This window comes from Sylvia atricapilla, chromosome 10 (genome assembly GCF_009819655.1).
Source record: "Sylvia atricapilla isolate bSylAtr1 chromosome 10, bSylAtr1.pri, whole genome shotgun sequence".
In the NCBI taxonomy this organism is placed as follows: domain Eukaryota; kingdom Metazoa; phylum Chordata; class Aves; order Passeriformes; family Sylviidae; genus Sylvia; species Sylvia atricapilla.
Window position 1 is genome coordinate 14,157,862 of NC_089149.1, and position 22,642 is coordinate 14,180,503.

The 22,642-nt window shown below is 44.4% G+C and overlaps 1 protein-coding gene across 3 annotated transcripts in view; it reads left to right on the forward strand.

The window, feature by feature from the left end:
• Nucleotides 1-17,762: 17,762 nt before the first annotated feature.
• LOC136365507 (glypican-5-like) overlaps nt 17,763-22,642 on the forward strand; it is a 347,571-nt gene continuing 342,691 nt past the window's right edge. For 2 of the 3 annotated variants that reach the window (XM_066326024.1, XM_066326025.1), the window contains exon 1: nt 18,662-18,832. In XM_066326024.1, coding sequence (XP_066182121.1) covers nt 18,667-18,832 — 166 coding nt within the window. In that variant the 5' untranslated portion in view covers nt 18,662-18,666. Of the gene's footprint in view, nt 17,853-18,661; nt 18,833-22,642 lie in introns of those variants that run through there. The other variant, XM_066326026.1, reaches the window with a different exon arrangement.

Here is a 22,642-nt window from a genome sequence, read left to right on the forward strand (position 1 = left end):
ACACGTGTGTGTGGGGATGGATGGGCACACAGCCTTTGTCATCACTGCAGTGGGACTGGATTGTTGGGACACTGGGCAGCCATCTACCCTTCTATCCAAAGTCTCCTCAGTTATTATCTCTGTCTTATACAGGAATTGTTTATTCTTGTTTCTGGAGGGCTGGCACGAGCCTTTGAAGAAATTGAATGAAAGGATTTTGAGTTTTTCAGGGACTGGCCTTTAAAATTAGCCTAGAGACTGAAGTGTACAGAGATGGGTGCTGTCTTCAGAGCTCTCTGAGTAACAGAACTGCCTTCACAAAATAATTCACACAGAGGGACTTAAGCAGACAGACTGGTCCAAAAACAGGTGTACAAGCATTCCTAACATGCTAACTCAGGTTGTTCAGAGGTACCCATGCAGTCTTTCGGGGATGTGGGATGATCACATCTTTGGTTTAATTTATTTCCACCATTATTTCTAATGGTTCAAAAATCAAGTACGGTGAACTTAAACCGCAGTCTCATTTTCAAAGCTGGAAGTTTAAAAAAGCCCAGACCAACAATTTGAAAAGAACCTCTGTTAAATACTTCAATGTTCAAATGAAAGTTTAGGATATAATACAGAAAATAAGTGGGCTTGAACTGAAGAAACTTCAGGTTCTGGTATCTTCTGCAAGCAGAATAATTTGCTAAGATTAGCAAAAGGCTTTCACCAAACCACCATAGCATTAGTTAGGAGAAGTTTAATAGTTCAAAAGTAAAAACTCTCTTACCCCACTGCAATCCTCTTCAAGGTTTATCTTGAATTTCATGAGAATCTTGAATTTCATGAGAATCTTGCTACATGAAGTAGCAATAAATCTGAGTTGCTTTTATCTTACATGACAAAACTAAACCACTATCTTATACTCCAATGCAATGATCTTTTTCTAATCTACCTTTCAACAGCTTTCTTTTCAAAAGGATATGCTCAGGAAAATGCTTATTTGGGGCCTCTAGCAATTCCATGTGTTGATTTATTTGAGTTTGAGTTCTAGCCTATTTTTCTTTTGAAGTTACACCTTTGATTCTTTTTAATTTTTTTTTTTTTTTCTCTTAAGTGTGATCACATTCCTGTCACTTAGAACTTCCGACACTTTCATGAGATTTCTACTCCTGATGACAAAGAGGAAGCTGTCAAAACTCCAGAAACATGACTCTGGGAAATTTGGGTTTAATGGAGTTCTTTAGTTTGTCTGATACCCTACTGCTTTTTGACAGGATACCTCTGGCTTCGTACATTAAGAAGCTTTGGTGGTAATAGTGACGAAGAATGGGTTTATCCCTTTTGTAGAGATGAACGGGGCTGAGTTTTCCTGGCATGCTCTAATTCTCCCAAGGGCATTACAGTAATCCTCACGTTTGTCACTTGTCTGTGCTACAGTGGCCTCCTCGGGGGGACCCTGGCTGCATTGTGCAGCGTGGGTTTCCTGCAGAGGTGATGAATACATAGCAGCTCAGCTGCGGAGCAGCATAAGCAGGACACATAACAGGTGGCCCAGAGTGTGAGATGAGTGTGATGCTGGGGGGGAAGAGCAGCATTTCCAGCCCACCTTCAGAGCAGCCAGTGGAAACTGCCTTGATACTGTCCAAAAAATATTGGTGTTAATTTTTTTTCACTTAAGTCTTGCTCAAGGAAGATTTTTTTTTTCTGATTCTGTTGGGTTGCAGGTGTGTTCGTCTGTAAAAGCAGGGACAAGGATCATGGTCAGTGCTGCTCTCCTTTAGATTAGAACAGAGAAGGTAATAGCTACCAGCTACCTGTACCTTCTGGCTTGTTGGCAATCCTGTGGTCTCTGTCCCTGGCTAAACACAGGCTGCATCTCTGCTGCACCTCTGCTCATCCCACCTTGGAGAGCTGTGGGGTCCCAGGTTTGTGAGCTGAGCTGGCAGGGTGGGAGGGGCTTTTTGTGCCCCCATCTTTGTGCTTTACCATGGAGCTGTCGCAGGCGGCAGCCCCACGATGGGGGGATCCTCCTACTGAAGGGTCTCTGAGGGCTGTAAGGGTTGGACAGAAAAAAACCCCAAAACACAACAAACCAAACATAAATACCCATATGGGTGGGTGACTGCGGTTGACTTTATCACACCCTGAAAGTGAACCTTGCTCGGATCAGAGGTGGATTCCTGAACCTGGCTGCCTTGCGGCCTCAGTGTTGGCTCCCTGGGGAGCTGCTGGAGCTTGGAAAGGCTCTGCCAGGGCAGCAGTTTGAGGAGAGCTGTGTCCTTCCATCCACTGACCTCTGGGCTGGATCATCTCTGGTGCCAAGCAAGCTTTGCTCTGGTAAAGGCTGCCCAGCCCCTGACAGTGGGGCAGGCAGGGGAGGGAAGGGGTGCACAGGGATTACATGGATGAAAGCCAAGTTGAGCAGACATGGGATATTTCCACAGCACCCATTTCTCTCTGTAGTGGGATCCCAGCATATCCCAACTCTGTGCAGGTTTATAACAATTCTGGTGTTAAAAATGAATTCCTGGAGCACGTATGCCAAATTTTAGCCTGAAGCTCATTTTTACAGCCATTTTATAAATCTTGAAAGTAAGGATTTGTAATAAAAACATGGGTATAATCTTGAAGCCCAACAAGTGCTAGTGGCAGCTGCTGCTGTGGTGTAGTTTGAAAAAATAATAGTGTGTGGACTAGCTTGTGTTAATTACTCTTAAACCTGTTACTGTGTTATGCCTGGCAAACCCTGAGAAGCTCAGCTCTCGGTGACAGGAATGGTGTTTAGTTTGGGGTTTACTTTTTTATAAAATGCAAACAAAGAAAAGATTAGACACTTTAATGATTTCATGGTTTAAAATCTCTGTGCTAGAAACAACCTAATTAAATTCCTGACATCATCAGTTTTGTTAGTAAATAGTAACCATGGATGCAGAAGAGTCTTGCATCTCATTACATTCAGCATAGGGTTTCAATACAAGAGCCATTAGATGTGGTGTGGAAATGGAAAAACAAAGGGAAAGTATGAGACACTTTTTTTTTTCCTCTCATTGATCCAGAACACAGTCCTGGAAGAATATCTGTAATTAATTAGCAGGGCTTTAATGTAGGGCAGTAGGCCATAGGTTTCCTCTAGTGAATTTCATAAATGGCAGCACACTGCCCAAGATAGAGGAGACAGAATATATAAAAACTACTTGAACTGCCGGAAATCAGTAATTGAACAGCGTAGTTAAAGCAAGGGCATATTTTACACTGACTTATGATGTTGTTTGTGGATGTCTCTGTCTTGGGAACAATGCAATTCAGATAAATAAATCATTTACTGCACCTGTCTTAATGTGCTTTAATAATAATAAAAAATCTAGATTTCTACTTGGGGAAATGGTGACAACACTGCATGTTTAAGCAGGGGTGAATTAGCATGCAGACAGCAAACATGGGCAGAAGGGAAACAGACTTTCTCATAAAGAAACTGATTAGAATTACTCAATGCCACTCTTTCTTTAACAGGAGATGTACTAGTTAGCACTTCATTTCAATACAAACAACAAACAAATGATGTTCAGTTACCAGGGTTTGGCATAAGACTGGTGTCTTCAAAGGAAGTGAGGCTGATTCAATGAAGTTAGAAGAGATTTTGGTTTGGATTGGTGAATAAATTGGTCCAGTGTGTCTGAAAGCTGCTGTGAGTGTATTTGTCCACTCTGCAGGCCTGGAGATTTATTCTCAGCCTTGCAAGCAGCAGAAATGGTTCCAAAGCCAGTAACAGGGTCTACAATGAGCAGGTGTCAGATTTTAATTTTTATATTAGCAAACAAGCTCGTCTCATCAACAAAGGTGCATTGCAGATTGATTTGACAAACACGTGTAAAAATTATACAAAACCCAACACAATCCTGCTCGGATATCACTGACTTATTTTTCATTAGTTTCAAAAGGGAGATTTTCTTAAACAACAGTGGCCCAGGGCTGCTCATCTGTTTCCTGCCATCTTTCCTAGTGGGTCTGTCAGGTGAGCTTCAGCCACAGTTGCAGAGGGACAGTCCCTTCTTCCTTAGGACGAGATGAATGCTGTGCAGCTTTCTGTAAAATGGCAGTGCCTCTTTTCTTTTGAGGAAAACGGGATGACCTGCAGCCGATTGTGTGAGCTGCTAATGAAATTCCCATGACTTTTAATGGGAAGGGTCAGAGGCTGCTCTGTGATTCCTTGCACACAACCCAGTTTTCAAAAGGCTGTTCAGGTCTCTCCCCTCGTGTGGGGTTCCTCTACTGATGGAGTCAAACAACTGGAGCCAGGATGTTTTAGAGATTTAGCAGGGTATAACCTTTTTAATATGAGAAAGGGTTTACAGAAACTTTGTCATTGTTTAGGACTGTCTTAACTGTCAGTGAATGGAAGAAAAAGACAAACAGGGAAAAAAATAGTTTGTAGCTTTGACAGGGAGATATGTTAGGGGATAAAGGGGCCTGCATCGGAAGCTGCTATCAATCAGAGTGTACCTAGCACGTAATACAGCTCAGGAGACCTCTTAAATGTGGAACTTTGTGCAATAAATCTATTCCTGCAACATGTTTATTCCTTTATTACATTTGTGGGAAGAGGAGATTTCACTGCATATTCTGTATAGTGATGCATAAAATCCATATTTATAATCCTGCTGTATATATTCCACATGTTTCATCAACAGTATATTAATTTGTTATATGGATTTGTTCTTTGCAGCCAGGCCCTCTTTTAATGAGAAATTTCAGTGTCCTCAGAGAAATTATGAAAATAAATATCCAGTAATTCTTTTTTTTCCCTGATTTATTTGTATATCATGTAGTTTATGTCATCTTGGTGCCCACAAAAGGACTTACTAAATCTAATGGGGAAATTAAATAGCTATATTGCTACCTTGGAGCATTGTTAAGCTGATTTCATTTGAAATTAATGGTTAACACTTGAGAACTGTCTTTTTATAAGCAGAAGTTCTGCTCTTTTTCTAACACATGTTTACTAAATCTTTCATCAACCGATTGGAATAACTCTTCTAAATGGAGGTTTCTTTTCTTATCTATCATTTTCATTTCATTAGCTATGTGTTTTGTCATCTGGAGAGAGGGTTTGGCTTTCGAAAGGAAAAAAATTACTTTGTTTTAACTACAAAAAAAAGAAACAGGAACCAGTGACATTCTCTAAAAAATGGGAGTTGCTCAAGGATTCATGCATAGCATCCAGCCAAAGACACTGATGCTTATTTTTTTTTAACTTGGGGAAAAATCTCGTTTCTTGTTAAAGTACTAAATAGCAGTAAAATACCATATTTAAAATGTGAAGTTTGTAGTACCAAGAGCTTTGGCTCTAGTCCAGTTCTGCTTTTGTTGGTACAGACTCTGGTATTCAGCTGGCAGTGCAGGGGATTGATGGCTGAGGCCAGATCTGTTACTGCACAGAGAAATTACCCTCCCCAAAATGATCTGATCCAAATGATTCCTTAGTCAGGAAGTGTTGAGGGGTGAATGCATCCTCCAGGTGCTGCCATAGCTGATAGAGGACTGTGCTTCTCAGGAGATACAAGGTTTTACAGCTTGATGTATTTTTTACTCCGTATGAAATACTTTCAGCTGGCTTTGCCTTTAACAGTAAGTTTTATGTTTCTATTTGAAGTTTTACCTCCTCTGGAGATTTGCCCCAACTTGCTGAAATCCTACAATTTAAGAAATTCATGTTTTATCTGAAATTCCTACCCCTTTTCAGGTGAATTCTAAATTAGTGACAGTGCTTTTTCCTGCAGGGTGCCTCCTAACAGAGAGAGGCTCCCTCTGAAGAGGGCAGCTCCCTGAAAACCAGAGGCAGCCCTTGTGTGCCCAGTTCTGTCAGCTAATTGCAATTCCACCGATGCCTGGCCATTGCTGAGACCTCCAAGCCTCTGTACTCTGCCAAAGCAGTTTTTTTTTTTTTTCTTTTCCTTGCAGTCAGAGAGGATGAGAGATTGTTCTGTTGGCTCTGGCAGTGAACTCCACCGTCCTTGCAGCAGGGCAGTGGGAATGCAGATTTATCCTGGTGTAACAAGGGGCACAGGAGGGAGTTGTGTGTATGATTTCCCTGTTACAGTGAACAGCTGTGGAAGTCCTGACTGCAGATTTCTGTAGATGTTCATCTTCCCTTTGTTCTGAAACAAAGACTGGGGGAAAGGTGTCTTTCCAGAAAGGAAATAAAATGAGGAAAAATTATTCAGTGCAGGCAGCTTGACATAAAGAATGCTTTTGTACTTTTCCTATGAAGGAATGTAGCACCTAAAAAGTGCTTCATGGCTATTTTCTCATGGGTGAACTGAGGTCTCCATAGAGTTGAATTTTCCTAATAAAAGAAATTCTTCAATCAGAAGAATGTGGAATGGACATGATTGTAGCTCACTAAATTTTTAGCCTGGGGGTTAAAAAATACACGTAGATTTTTCAAGAGTTTCTAGAAGGGGGCTTGAAAGCCTGAACTGATCAGATATCAGCAGGACTTTAAATGCTTAGAAGAAGCAGGTCTGCCATGAACATTACTTAGCAAAGTGGAGTATCTCCCATTCCTGTTTCCAGCAAGATGTTTCGCTTGAGAACATTTGGAGGATATTTTTTCACTCTTCTCCTTTCTTCAAAAGCACTGGTGCTAAGGGAAAAAAAAAAAAAAAAAAAAAGGCATGTACCCTACTGATGAGGTACAGAAAGGAGGATCCCTTCTGGCCACAAGCTTGACATGATATTGAAAACAGTGGGAAAAATAGAATGAAAAGGAATTTGTCAAGTTCTTGTTGCCAGTTGTGGGAAGGGTTTTCTGTTGCATTAGGAACAGAGTCTCTTTAAGTCAAATAGCAACCTCTGATGTGTTATTGCTACCAGATGCTCCTAGATGCTGCCAAGTTGGGCAGGTTTCCCTCTTCTATCACCTCTATGTAAGCATCTGCTCTCAGCTCCTCTGAATGAATTTACTGAATGAAGAAAAGAAGTCCACAGGAAAATTCCTGGTGGTGGAGTGTGGTGTAACTTGAAATAACTCTGACCCTGATAACAACAGGTCAACAAAAATATGAAAAAAAACCCCAACCCTTGGGTTCCTGTCTCCTGTAGTTCAGAGCTCACTCCTGTAAAGTGGATCGGATATGTTGGAGGTGGGGCTGTCTCAACTCCTGTGCTGAGCTATGACAGATCATACCAGGCTTGCCAAAAAGATGTTTTGTTGTCACAGCTTACCTGCGGATCCTTGTGTGCACAGTGGTAGTGATTCTGATCAGCTAATTAGACAATTAATTACTGCCTTTCTGAGGCAGCCCACACCCACAGAAGAGCCACCTCACACTTTTGAGGAATTGCATCAGCTTTTTGCATTTGTTCTGTTTGGAAGAGGGACTGGGAATTGGCCCAGAGAGAAATCCCAACTGGCTTAGGGCTGTAAGTGTCAAAGGTAGATTACCCAAAATGTTGGCTCTAAGACCAAGACAAGAGCAGTTGTCTTTCCTCAGGAGGAAATGAAATGTAACAGCCTGCATGAGTCATGCATTTTTAGCACATCAGTTTTCACTCTATTGCCAGAAAATGTACTAAATACATAAGATTGTGTTGTCTTAAATGAAGGCATATTTCAAAGCTCTGGCAGTGGGAGAGCTAACACACCAGACTCGATGCCATTGCTCTCCAAGCACCTCACAATTCCTGCTTGGCTCTTCCTTGTGCATTTTCCTGAGTTTTCCTGCATTTCTTTTCCTCTCTCTTAGATGTTAGTAAGAAAAATCCTCTGAACATCAGCAGAGAGATTCTCAGTTCTGCCTTGAATGGGGTTGAAAAGAACCAGGTGTCCATTTACAGCAGCTTGGGTTTGTTGTCTCCAGGTCACCACCTTTAACAAGGTGTCCCTTCTGCGCCTCTCCTGGCCTGAATGCTACTGCTCACGAGGTTTCTGGATACTTGCAACCCACTGCAGCATTCCCCCCTGCTTTGGTGACCAACCACTTTCTGTGTGACTTCTGTATCACATGTTCACGAGTCTTGCCCGTGCTCACAGGGAGCCAATACCTCGTTCTGTCATCGCCATTTCCAGGTAAAAATTTCTGAGTGCTGATGCTGAGTTGGTGAGCACGGCATGGATAATGGAGAAAGGAGAGAACTGATTGTATCGGGCAGCTTGGAAAATTCATCTAGCCAAATAAAACCAAAAGGAAAGACTCATTTTGGGTTGCAAAACGTTCCTAGTTAAAACTTGGATCAAACTTTTGCTTTCAACTAGCATCTTTGTTGGAATCATTAACTTGGTGTCTTTTAAATCCAAGCTGCTCTCTCACATTAGATGATACAAAGGAAATTACAAAAGATCCATTTCACACTGTAAGCTTGACCTTTTTTAAAAACAAACCATAAACATGCAGACTCATAGCTGGATGACCATATTGTTTCAAAGAAAATTGCAAAACCAAATGATCCTGCTGAATCATTGTAAATAATTCTAAGATTAAAGATTCTGTATGCAGAAAATAGAGTTCTGCATAAAAATCCCCATACACCAGAAGGAATATTAAGGAAGATTGTCTACTAGTCAATTAAGGCGACTCTCTTTTTTCTCTTTTTTTAGTCTCACTTTGCGCCCTTCGAAAATAGCCCCATAGTGCAAGATTACTGCCTTGTTTTGTTAATTATTGTACTGTTAATTATTGCCTTGCAAGAGGCAGGTTCAGATGGGCATTGATGCAGAGGAGCTGCTTGTGAGCTCTTCAGCCTGTTGTACTGTGGTTAGCACATCAGCTTAGAACAGTGAGGCTGTATCCATGCATCACACACTTACCTCAAAAACAAGACATGAGGAATAGGTTTAATACATGAGAAATTAGTTTAAGCTCAGAATATTCTTTGTCTGTGCTGGCACAAACAGTGTATAAAGGCTGATTAATAGTGGTTCTACAGAGCCTTATGCCTCTTGCCTCGAGTGCAGATATCAGAGTGTAAAATCTGGGAGAGAGGGCCATGGAATGGATTTGTAATGGTCTCTGAAGGGTCTTGGGCTCCATCAGCCACTTAATGGATTGCACACAGCCATATGCAGCACTTCCATTTCTTATGGCTATAATGGAATAATAGTTTTCATTTAATAACCAACCCAAGTATAATTCAATACAAAGACATATTATATTCCATTTCAGCAAATGAAGCATGCCACAGCTTAAGTGGTATATCAGAGCTTAAAAAAAAAAAACCCTGCTCATACTCTGTGTTTTCCTTCACAAAGAACCTTGCCACATATCAACATCTTTAAGTGCAAATTCTGGTTGTGAGTATATACCTAGTATCCAGTTTACTGATGAACTTTTAAGGCTTTATTTTGGATAGATCTATGCCTGTAAGTCATAGCTTAAAGGGCTAAATTCTTGCACACTGACTTCAGTCATTGAGAAGAGCTGTGGTTAATACATTGTTTGATGGAAGGTATAGAAACCCTCTTAAGAAAACATAGACACCCTCAGCTGCAGGCTGAGGTCCTCCCAGTGAGCTGGAACTGCTGACTTGGAGGGCAAAAATTCTGCAGACTGTGGGTGTTATCCTTTGGAGCTACAGCAGGGCACCAGCCCTTGTCCCTGAATGCTCAGAGATGAACATGTCCAGGAGCACCAGGCCACAGCAGACCTTTCCCAAAGCTCACTGGGGTCCCAGGAGCTCTGCACTGCTTTTGAGGAGTCTTGGATCACACGCACACAGTTCGCCACTAGGCAGAGAATCGTGATTCATTCAACTCTTCAACTGTGTGAGGAACTTGGGGATAACAGGTGTCATGCCTTGGGGCCCCTCATTTGTCCCAGATCTACTGTGCAGGGCAGAAACCCACTTATAACCAGCCCTGGATTTGGTTTTGAAGAAAGAAAATGAGCAGTGTGGAATAGGTAGTGCTATCAGCGCTGAGTAATCTGTACTTCAAAGTCAAACAAAGCTTGCTGTTACTTTGTGAAATATGGGTGGGATTTATCCTCAGTTCTGTCACTAAAAATTGCCTGTAAGGAATCTCAGCAGTCAGTGAGAATAGATGGCTCAGAACCCAGCTATGGCTCTAGGGACCATCACAAATCTCAGGATGTCTCCCAAGTGCTTGATTTGTGCAGATGATGCTCTGATTTAGCAGAAAGTTGCATATAAACTCGTGTTGCCAGCAGCCTCTATTGGCGTCATAGATGCAGAGGCTCGAGAGAGTACATTATTCCAGCAAATGTCAGCATTAATTTATACTTGCTCAGGGCTCATCTGCCTTTTCCTGCAGTCTCTTGGAGAAGAGAGATTACAGCCATGTGCATGAAAAATCCGGTGTCCAGCAGATGAGGCCAGGACCTGCTCAGCATCCCAGAGAGTGGAGCATGCTGAGGAAATGGTGGCAGCAGCCTGACCCCCAAACAGAGGGGTTCTGTCACTGTTTGTTCCACCCTCTGTTCCTGAAAGCACCACAAAACTCATGGCATTAAGAAGCTGCAGTGATGTGTCCCCAGATGAGTTGCAATAGAAATTGCTGATCTGCTGTCAAGAACCATGGATACAGGGGAAAAACCTGTTACTGAAATTGGTGGACGTTAAGGGTCGTTCCCCACAACAGGACTGGAGCTAAAGGGGTTGAATGTCCCTGTTTTATTTATGTGAAGAATTGCAGCAATTGCTGTGCTACTCATGAGCAAAACCAACTAGGAAAAGTTTGCACTCACACACAGGGTTTAACTGAGCTGTTGTATTCAGGTTCTCTCCCTTTGAAAAGCACTTTTCAGCTCCAGGATTACTTGTTGCATTAGATCTACAGGTCATTTTATGGTGTGATGGGAAAACAGCAAAAGGTGATTTTCAGTTTTTAAACAAAAAAAACCAGTTGGTAAATATAGTTCTTAAAAACCACAGTGGTACATGCAGCATATATCATACATTAAAATGTAACCCAGTGTGCTCACTCTTTATTTTACTGATTCTCTATCACGCTTGTTCAGTTTGCAAAGGTGCTGAGTGTTTGCACTAATAATGATCCTACAGAAGAAGTTATGCCAGAGACTTTCCCAATTCCACCATTTCCTGCTCTGAGGGACACCTCTACAAGGCCATTTGCAGTGAATCCACTGGGCAATTGCTGAGCCAAAAGGAAACTGTGGGACTTGCTCCCAGCACTGTGGAGCCAGGCAGCTTTTCAAAGTTTTCTTGAAGTGTGGACTTCCATTCCAGAATTCTCCTGTTGGAAATGTTTATCACAAAGTCTTCTGCAGTGAGATCTTTAGCAAGAGTGTTTGTCTAAAACTGACAACAGTGAATGGCAATTAGAAAAAGCTCTTCACAACATGTATTTTTTATGAATAGCATGTTTTAACCAAATGTGCTTCAGACAGCACAGGCAAACTTCCCAGGCATATTTCAACAGTGACTTGTGCCTGTTCTGCTCTTGCTGATCCAGTCTCTAGGTTATCAAGCTGCTGTTGCCCTTCATAATGAAGTGGACTAGAAATATTGTATGAATCTAACATCTGGAAGTTGGACTTGGTGAAATGGGATGCTTTTTTCATGTCTATCACTTTGTACATCTCTCCACTGCAGATTGTACTGGTAAATGATGGACTGTCTCCACGCCAGCAATTTTTAACACAGTCCTGCCCTACAGCCCATCACACACTCAGTGGGTCTCTGTGCAGCTCGTGGATGACTTGTGCTGAGTGACTTTGCAGAGGCTCGTGTCTGAAAGTGCAAGGCAAGCTGAAGGCTGTCTGCAGAGCCAATTGTCTGTCTCATTTGACCACCACCTGACCTCTGGAGGTGGCCTTGAATAGGAGTCTTGGCACTTGGGATGGGTTTGGGCTGGATTTGACTTCAGGGAACGAGGCAAGTTTGTGGTTGTTAAATTTAATTTTGAAGGCATGTTCTTAGGCTGGAAAATATAATTATACAGCATGTGGTCCTCCTAGTATGTTTTCTACAGCAACAAAAGTTATCCTTGGGACCTGCTCCAGCTCCCTACTGGTGGCTGTTGGGAAAGATGAGACACGCTCCTACAGGTGGCAGTGATGCTGTGTGCTGAGTTGGAACATGCTTTGGTTTGGGGCACGTTCTGTGTGCTGCCTGTGTGGTAAACTTCACCAGGGTTATTTTAGGTCTCCTGGGGTCATTCCCACAACCAAACCACAAGGAAAGGAGCGATTGCTGTGCCAGGGCTTCCCATTGAGCTGCATTCCTACAGCATCAGGCTTCACAGGGGGGATGCCACAAGGCTGACTCTGCCCTGGAAATCTGGTCCTAGCCCCCTCTGCAGCCGTCAGGTGGGGGAGGCAGGGGAGTTGAAGGCAGGTCAGCTGAATGAGCAGGTGATGTGAACGTGCCATGCTGCGCATCAGCCTGGTGGCAACCAGCCTGCTTTTGTCACAAGTGCATGAAGGGCTGTGCTTTTTCACTAGACTTGACTGTGCCATGAGAAATCCAGAGCATTCTCCTCCTCCCCTGTTTTTTGTGCTCCTGACAGACATAATGCCCCTGGGCTGCTGCAGTCCTGCAGCCCCTCGTGTTGGAGGGCAGCTGCAGAAACTTGTGCCTGGCCATGTTTGCCCCTATTTAACCTGGGTTTTTACCCCTTGCAGCCTCCCATGAAGGAGGAGGTACTATCACTTGGTGTGATCCAGCACATAGAGACTTTCACTCTGGACACACGAGGCTGAACAGGCCTGTGTGCATGGCAGTGGCAGGTGGGAGCAGCAGAAAGGCTCTAGGTGTGTACGTGTTCTCATTAAAGAGGTTTAATTTACCCCCGTGTGGGAAAGAGAACAAATGCCTCTGTACCAGTACAGTGATTCTGAGCTATAAAGTTTTGGTACAAGGCTGAGCACATAAACAAGTGTTCTGAGGACAAAAAGTGGTGGGAATGGTAATGGGAGATGTCAAAGGAGTTCATTTATTTTGATAAACTAGTTGATATTCTAGGACGCTTTTTCTCGTGTTGATAAAGCGTCAATCTTAGCAAAGAACTTTGCTATTGATGACCTTTCATGTAGAGTTACAAGGCAGAAAGCAAAGATAAACAACTCCAACAATACAATTAAGGCAAACCCAGAATTCAGTCAATGAGAGACATCAGTTTTAAGTAAATCATCCCATGGAAACAGAGCTATTTGAAAATGCAGTGGCATCACTTACAGTACAGTGGGCAATTAGTTTTAATTAACTTCAAATTCTGACACATAGTTAAAAATCAGCTCTTCTAAGTGCCCAGCTAGAAAAGTGAAAGTTGGGGCATTTTGTTCTGCGAGAAAAAGCTATTACAAATACTATAATGATGCTATTCATACTTCTAGTATAAATTTTATGTGATCTTTTAAATTTTTTATGAAATAGTACTTTTGGAAGATGATCTTGTTCCATACCATAAGCTTTTGAATAACAGCACTATTTTCTAAGAAGGATAAATTGAAGTTTTAGAAGCAGTTTTGCATTCACTAACAATATCTGTTAATGAAGTCCAACATATTGTGATCTTTACCTGTCAGGCAGGAAAAAGCCAGGAGTTCTTGTAAGGTTATCAGAAATTATAGGCAGCTCTTGATCTTTTGATGAGTTAAAAGATCAAAATTTAACTTTTGAAAGTTAAATTCAGCACTTTAAATGTGATGTGTGTCTGTCACTATGGAAGCCCCAAGTACAAATGTTGTGGGAGGTGGGGGGGCTGATGTGCGTTACAGCTGCTCAGAGAAGCAAGAATGCCCTGTCACAGCCTGAGTCCACACATCCCTCTCCCCTGTGTATCCAGTCTGACTTTCAAAATATGAAACTTATTTCCATTATTAGTATTTTGAAGTAAGCGAAACCAGAGCTAGATACTTCTGCTGGTGTCAAGCAGCCTTTACTCCTTGAGTAATCTTCTTGATTTCCCTTGGGTTGTGAAGCAGCTTCTCACATGAGAAAGTTCAGAACCTTCTTGCTTGTCCCAGTTAAAATAATTTGTATGCTGAGCCATGCAGGTGAGGGCAAAGAGTATATTCATTTTCTCAGCTGCTAGGTGCCCAGGATGCTTGAGGAAGAATTCAGACAGAAAGAGCTGGTATTACTGAGATGAGAAGGCTGATACCACACAGTCACCTTCCCATTGTGTTCCTCTTGGATAGGATCACGCAGCAGCCCTGGGAGATGCTGATTTTCTGAGTCATTAAAACCTCTGCCTTTTCCTCCCTTACGTCTCCAGTGAGATTTTGAGATAACTATTTCTCAGGGCATTTTTTTTAACGACCAAAAAGCTGCTCTCCTGAGAGTTTAGGCTGGTGTTCCCAGCTCACAGCAGTCTCTGGGGGCCAGGATGGGACCTGGAACAGCTCTAGAGAGGGAGAAGTCTGATATGCTCTACACAGTGTAATCTCTAAATCAGCACATCAGGTCTGATCTCTGCCACAGGAGATAAGTCAAGGGGCTGAAGGATTTTTGGTCTGATACAAAACAATTGTTCTCACACTGTTGAAACACTGGAAAAACATGAGACAGTGACAGTATCTTCAGCATTGTCTATAGGATGTTTTCTCTTAACTAGTCTGTCCTGACTTGCTGGGTTGTCACACCAATTGTAATTCTACCATAGATCTTTAATTAGTTGGTGGTCTTATATTTTTTAAAAAAATTAGTGTTATGGTAGAGTTAATGGAGATGCTTTTCATGTATGATGGGGTTTTTTAAGGGGAAAAAAAAGTACCACAGGCACTTCTAATGTGTGCATTTCAATAGGTTGGTAAAGTGAAAAATATCCCTGAAATAATGAGGCAGCACAGGAATACTGCATTCTGACCATCAAAAAAGTCTGCACACATTTTTTTTTCTGTGTGCAGTACATGCAGCATGGGAAACAATTCATGGTGAGGCAGCATGATCCTTTCTCTTTGTGCTCAGTACTGGGAGGGAAGGAGAAGAGAAGGAAATGGGATCTAAACAAACAAAAAAACCAATGGTAGGCATAGACTGGTAATTTTTCTAATAGTTTCATTGGGTTCATCATTTAACAAGATGAGAAAATTTCAAGTAAAATCACTAGATATAATTTTCTAGCAGTGCTTTTTAGTCTTGGCATATTTATGAATATTTCATGCACAATTTTTTTACTATTAAGGTCTATATTTAAAATTTCATGCTCAGCTTTAAAGTTTGCTCTGACTTGAAATAGTCTTCAGATAATAAATTTAACTTCCTTAAAAGAAGAAACACCAGAAAATTATAAAACCCTGAGAAAGGAAACTAGTCTTAATTAAATGATTTTACACTTCTTTCGAGGCTGAGCGATTTTTAAATGAAAATCAGCACGTCATTTGGGCTCATCCCAATGACATAAATGTGTCCCTTAATTTTACTTCTGTCCTCTGAGTTCTTCAGGTGCTTCAGTGAAACATGTACCTTGAAGAACTGGACCTCCAAAGATTAAAAAAGGCTGTAAAGACTGGATTGCTGGCTTTCGTGGAATGGCTGAGACACAAACAGCAAAGCTCTCCTCTGGAAACCAAATTGGCAAGAGCAGACCTCGTGCCCATTAAGTCCCATTGGTGGAAAGTCCAGTTGGAGATGAGCTTATCTTAAACATAAGGGAATTAGCCCAGCTTCCATTTAAATCACTGGCACAGCTCCAGCTATATTCAAGCAGAGAAGGGCTGAGGCAGGAGGCACACAAAACCCTGTTTCTAGGCCTGATCCCAGCTTTTCTTACACAGCCAAAGCTCATGCTGAGTTCTGTGGTCACTTTAGCAGGATTAGGCTGAGCGGATTGTTTGGGCAGATTTATGTGGCCGTTCATTGTAAGAAGCACTGATACAGTTCTCAGTGATGTACGGTTGATAAATATTCATTTGTTAAAATACAAGACACCTGTTGACAAGGTAAACGGTGATCGTTCCAAGCAAATTGCTCAAGTGTGGTGGAATGTCGTGTACAATAATTGGCTAAACGGCCCTCGTGGAAACTGTAGCCCTGTTCCAGCAAAGCACTCAGGCGTGTGTTTGCCATTGAGCACCTGCCTACCTCCACTACAGCCACCCTGACTGCCCTGCTCTGTGTGGAGCGTGTGTTTTGGAGAAATGGGGGCTAAATTCCTTGGAGCCCACTGTATTGTGCCTGTGGTGGGTATTCCCAGTCCTCTGGGGGTTTGGGGATCACTTTGTAGGGACAGACACCTGAAGCGCCTGTCACTTTTCACTCGCTGGGTTTAAGCAGCACTCTTGGATGCTCAGTGGTGGCCAGAAGGTCCTCATTTGTCACCTAAGCAGTGTCAGGAGGTGTGACAGATAAGTGTCACCCCCGGGCTGCAAGGGCCAGCATTTACCTGTGGACTGTGTCTGTGCACATCACCTGGGGCTGCTCAGGTGATAACGACTGTCTCATTGTCACACCTCATTGATATGGATAAAATCATCGGCAAAAACATACACATGAGCACTGTTTGGAGGGTCTACTTTTTGTCCTTTGGAAGAGGGGGAAAAATAAAATTACAGCCTGAAAAATGTAACATGCCATCTTTATTTAATGCTTCTCAATATAGATATCACAAAATTATGAGAAATGTAAATGTTTCCTTATGTAATGAAGTAACCAGCATTACATGTATGCACATTCCAGTTCACTGAGTTTTCTGCTGGACACGGGAATAATTCTGGATCCTCAGCAGGATTTTGAGGCAAGGAGGGGAACTGGAGATGATGTAATGGACTGTCCTCTGCTAACAATATGAGCACCAATTAAAAAGTACAAATAAGTGAGATAACTTAAAAAATAGGTGATGAAAAGAACATTCATCATGTAAAGATGAGGCACTAAAACAAATCGTGTTAGAAAAGAACTAGAGATTTGAATTTGCCACCCACTGAAAACAATAGCAAAAACCCCCACTGAATTAAATGCCTCAAGCCCTTGCACAGGACTGATTCGATGCTATTCATAGAATAACATATATGCCAAATAATGCTGTTATTTGTCAAATAAATTATTTGTCAGATCCATCATCCTGCCATTTCTTTCTTTTCTGGCAGAACTCCCACTGAAGTCAACAGGGGTATTGTCTGAATAAAGTCTTTTAGGACTGGGCCGGAGGTTAAACAAAATGCAACTGGGGGCACCTTGTTCATCTTCCTTGGGTTCACAAACCCACATGCAGGACCATAGTTTGGCAGCTGGGGTACTGTGCCTTATGATGCTAATTTGTTCTGTCACTGATGCTGATTATTCCCTCATCTCTCTTTAATCTACCTGTTGCCACCTCGATTTGTTAACATGTGTGTGTAATGTCAGCCTTGCTGGCTGTACAACCTGTCTCGGTGTCCGTGGGCTCTGGATTTCCTGGGGGCCAGCCCTTTGGTGTGTTGGCTTGCTCCATCGTGTCCTGGGCTCCTGTGTGACCTTGGAAAACTGCAGGAAGAGCCAGGGACTGCAGCTCCAAACTGGGTGAGCAGAGGGCTTTCAACATGACTAGTTCTCTACTTTTGAATAAGAACCCTGATTATACAGCTGGTCTGTTCTTCCAGTTTGTTTTTACTCGTAGTTTACAAGTTAAATGGTCTACATCAGATCGTCTGAGGGGTTTATTCTCCCAAAGAAAAAAAAAAAGAAAAAAGAAAATTAATCTCTTGTTGTCTTGATAGGAACAAAGTTAATACAAGTAAATTGTTTAAAGGATTTGCGATCCTAGCTATTAAAATGCAACTCAGGCAACTCCAGCACTTGAGCTCAGCCTCTCATTACTACCTATGGGATGTATAATGGTTAAATTAGCTGCAGGTGGGCTCCCCTGCTGCTCCAGAAGCACATTAGAAGCATCTTGAGGGTTGCAAGTAACCTTCAAGAAATCAGACGTAACTGCCTCAAACAATAGTCATTCTTGTGGCTGGTAACGTGCTCCATATGCCTGAGAGGTGCTGTGCAAACGGGGCTCTTTGTGGGAGACTGCTTGGGTCTGGCGTCTCTGGAAGTTGAACGCTTTTGTGAAATGGAAAATATTCCCAGTTGTTGAGCACAGTTCTGTGCTCAAACGTGTGGTAAAGCACTTGACACCGAAGCTTGCTGCGGGCAGAGAAAAGATCGCAGACCACCTCTTGGAAGGTGGCGTGATCCCCAGGAGGGGACTGTGCCCCCAAACCACAGAGGGAACTGCTGCCGGCTTTGGTACAAACGAACACTTTATACTTGCATTTGGTGTATTAAGGAGATGTTTCCTGGGGTCAAGTTTCTATTCTGCGCGGGGACTGTTGGCTGGAGTTAACCCTCGACACACGAAGACCCTTCCGTGTCATTCGCTAGGAATTTCAGCATCGAAGCAAACCGTGAAGGAGCGCGCAACCCGCAGCGCTCGGGGCTTTACACCTGGCGCTGCGTTCGCTCCGTACCTGTTCCCGAGAGCCGCCAGCGCCCAGAGCGCATCTCCGGCGCCCGGCGCTGCCCCGGCCGGCTCCGCAGGAGCGCACCGCCGCGATGCTCGGCGCCCGCTCGGGCAGCGCCCCGCGGAGCCGCGCCCGGAGCGGGTCCCGGTCCCCGGCCGGCCGGGGCTCCCCGCCCTGCCCCCGGCCTGTCCCCGCCGCGCTCGGGGGAGCGGGGAGGGGCGGCGAGGGGCGGCGGCCGCTCCCGCCGAGGAGGAGCGCGGGCGGCGGGCGGGGGCAGCGCCGCCGGGACCGGCTGAGGGCCCGCGCCCCGCAGCGCTCGGGCCGCCCGCGGCCGTGGCCGGGCTGCGAGATGGCCGCCGGCGGGAGCCGCGCCGTCCTGGGGCTGTGGCTGCTGGCGGCGGGGCTGTGCGGCGCGGCGGCGGCGGGCAGGTCCCCCAGCTGCCACGAAGTGCGGACGGCGTTCCAGCTGCGGCAGATCGGGCCCCTCAAGCTGGTCCCCGACGTGCCCACGGCCGGTCAGTAGCGGCGGGAGGGTCGCGGGGCTGGGGGCCGGGGTCCCGGCGGGCTCGGGGGAGCCGGCTGAAAGAACTCGGCGCTGCCCGGGGAAGGAGAGCGGCGTGGCTCCTGAGCTGTTACACCGTGCAGGTGTTGCCTGTCGGTCCGGGCGGAGGGGTTTCCACGGCAGCGCTCCAGACCCCGTGCCGGGCACAGCACCGGCCGGTCCGGGCCGCTGCTTTGGGGCCACACGGGGCGTTCTCTGCGGGGTGGATTCGCTGTGAGTTCTGACCCGGGAAGAGTCGTCTTGCAGTGAGTTCGGGAGCGCTGTCATGGGGAAAGGCAGAGGTGACACCTTGGAGGGATACAGCCGGCAGAGAACTTGGCTTTCGCTTAGTTTAGCAGTAAGTCTGCCGCACTTGTGAAAGTTGATGAGCGGAGTGTTGTTCCCTTTTGCCTTTTCGCAGTTCGGGAACAATGCCTGACAGCGCTGAGAGGGGAAAGTAACACACTTTCTAGTATAAATAGTAAGAATAGACTCATTTTATTGCATATTCTACAACTAACCTGCTAAGGGGGCGAAGCGCTTCATAATTAAACTATCACGAGTATATCATATATCTAGATAATGAAGTCACATTCCTCACTTTTACATGTTTTCCAGTCTAAACAATTCAGCGAATCTGTTTAAAGAAAACGATTACAGGCATTGGAATAAAGAAGAGACTATCAATCTCCTAACACAATTTCAGCTACCTCGTGCCACTGCAGTTGCCTATAGATGTGTGGTGGTACAAGTTTCAATTTGGGTCATTGTTTTATTAGTTTTACTTCTGAGAAGAGTTCAATTCAGAGGCTGCAGAGTTTGATGGAAAGACGACTTGTCTTAGATGAGTCCTGGGTGTGTTTTCTGGCACGGGTTTGTGTCTCGGGGGTTAAACTTGATCGGCCACTGGGCTGCTCTCTGGCGGCTGTAATCCATTGAGGAGTGCTGGTGATCCTCACTTGGCGTGAGGAGGTGGAGATGACACAGCGGTGTAGAGTTACCTGTGGAGCAGGAATCGTCTGTCACGTTCTGGCAAGAAGAGATTTGCAGGAGTGGCGTTTTGAAGCTTGGTGTTACTGTTCTGTGCTGATAAAGGCAGATGGTGGTTGTTTTGGAGAGCTAGAGGAGAGGCAAAGCAAGACTTTTCACCCACTTTGATGGATGCTTAACACTCTCTCCTGAGCTCTTCCTGGAAGAAATTCCTAAAACTTCAAATTGATGCATTTACATTATTTATAAAACTCTAGTGCAGTAGAGGAAACTTTCTCAAAAAGTTGTCTACTTTCAGAAGGAAGGTGTAGGTCCTGTGATGCTGAAGAGAATCACAGAACCATGGAAGAGTTTGGGTTGGGAGGGACCTTAAAGCTCTTTTTGTTCCAACCCTCCTGCTGTGGAAAGGTTTCATTGTCTTCTTGTGTCCTGTCCAACTTCCCTGTTGAATAACAAGCTCTCAGAAAAGAAATGGCAAGAGAGAAGGTGAGGGAGGGTAATATGCTTTTAAATTTTAGCTCATAAAGGTTTCCTTTGAAGAGGGTTGGAGCAGAGCTGAGGAAAAGTGGTGTATATTGATCTTCCCTGTTCGTTGAGTATCACTCTGCTCCACCAAGGCTTGTGTGTTTTAATGATCCCTTGCTGGGCAGTAATGTCTCCTCTGTCTTGTGCCCTCTTTTAATTAAATACTGAAAGGTTTTCCAGCATTTTCATGGGCAGCTGTTATCAGTGAATATATCTTAATATACACACATTTCTCCTGACGTTGAGGCTTATTTTATTATGCATTTTAAAGCCACACAAATGTTGAAGCACACCCCCTGGAGATACGGGGTGTCAGCTGAAGAGGAGGAGTGGTGGCAGCTGGGGGTGACACTGGGGAGCAGCGTGCTGGGCTGAACTGAGCCCTGAGTGAAGTGCCAGGAGCTCATGTGTGCTTAGCCTGCCCTGGGGTGCTCCTCACTCACCTGCATGTTGATTTGGGCTTATTTTCTCTAAAAATGGAATTTTTGCAGTCCTGTTGTCTGTGTACTAGATATTTTCAGTCACCAAAGTGTTGAAAGCCCTTGGCTAATCTCAAGCCAGTGTTCATAGGCTAATACAACAAATCTGGCGGAAGTTAAAGTCTTAATGATTATTAGGTTCTCTGACCCTTTGGGAAAACCAGCAGCTGAGTCAAGGAGAGAGGCCCAGCCCAGTGCCTGGGGAGGTACTGACAGACAGACAGGTATCAGTTTTCTGTCTCTTACGGGTGGTGCCCGTTTCACCTGTAATCACATGAAATAGTTGGGAGAATTAGTAGCCTGCATCCTCCTGTGGCGTTAGCCGTGGTGGCAGTGCTGAAGCTTTCAGGTGGTGGATGTGGGATACAGCAGTGGGTCCTGGGTCTGACCTCACAGCGCCTGCTGGGCTGGGAGCTGCCTCCCAGTGCTCACCTGGTGTGCAGGTGAGATTGCTGAGGGCGTGGGAGAGAGCTGTCAGCATGGTCTGGAGTGAGGTGGAGAGTTCGGGCAGGACCTGCCAGCCTCCTGGAGAAAATGTAGTGGCAAGAGAAAGAGGAAGATTCCTAAAGGGAAAAAAAAAAAAAAAAAGGCTTTTGCTTTTAAGGTGTGATGTGCATCTGGCAGCAAGATGCTTGAAAATCATCACCTGAATGAGCTCTTAGAGATGAGGAGCAGTTTTCTTTGAAATTTCTCTTTTACAGCTTCCCCCGAAAGACATGAGTTATTTTTCTACTCTGAAGCCTTGTCCATTGATGAGTGCAGGGCCAAGGACACGTTTGGGTATGGGATGGATAAGACATCCAAACTGCAGACACCTTTAAATAGCAGATCTCCTTGGTCTGTCTGTAAGACTCTCTTCTTCTCTGGTGGAATCTGTGCTTCTCTGGTACCCTACTTTTTTGGAACAAATGGCATGTTTCAAGGGTAATTTGCTGCAAATAGCAAAGATTACTCAGGTAAAGGTATTCCTGCCTTGGCTGTGATCCACAGGAAGGGTTTTTTGTGCCTTCCCCAGACTGAGAAATGAGGTAATATGTCCCCGATGGTGTACTTTGATTATCACAGACAGAGCTGGGATGTTTTTGTAGGAGCTCCTTGTTTGACATTTTGATGAGAGAGGATTCTAAGCTGTCTCCAAGGGTGAAGGGCTGTGTTAATCCTGCCAGGGGACTAAGCCTTTGGTTCCAGGGAGTCTGGATAGCTCCAGCCTGCTGCCCTGTCGGGAATGGCTCCCAGCGGGGGCTGCCTTGGCCATACCTTGCGAGCCCTGGGTTGTGTTACAGCCTCCACTGTGCCCTGGCACGGGCTCCGGGAGGAGTTCCGGACACTCCTAGGTTTTTCTGGGACATGGAGCATGGTGGTGCCTGCCTGTCACTGCTTCCCAAGTTCTCAGGAGGAGAACTGAGTGAAGCCAGCTGAAGTCTGTGATGTGACGTGACCACGTTCAGGCAGTGAGTCGTAGCAGAAGCAGAATAAAAGTCCTCTTGTGATTCCGTCGGTAACTGTGTAACCACGAGAACGTCCTGCTCATGCACATATGCTCAGTTCTCCATCTGGCTTGTTGACTAGTGTCTGGGCGTGCAAAAACCCCAGTCTGTAAACATATGGTAAGTAGAGGGTGAAGAATTGGGTTGATTTCTGGAAGCATCGGAAATATGTCATTTGTGAAAGAATTTTAGGAACTCTTTACGTTATAATCATCTTGTAGAAGACTACCCAAGGGATGATTAGCTTTATCTTGTTGTACTACTGGCTTACAAAGAGCACAGAAGATGCCCAGGCTGTGCTCA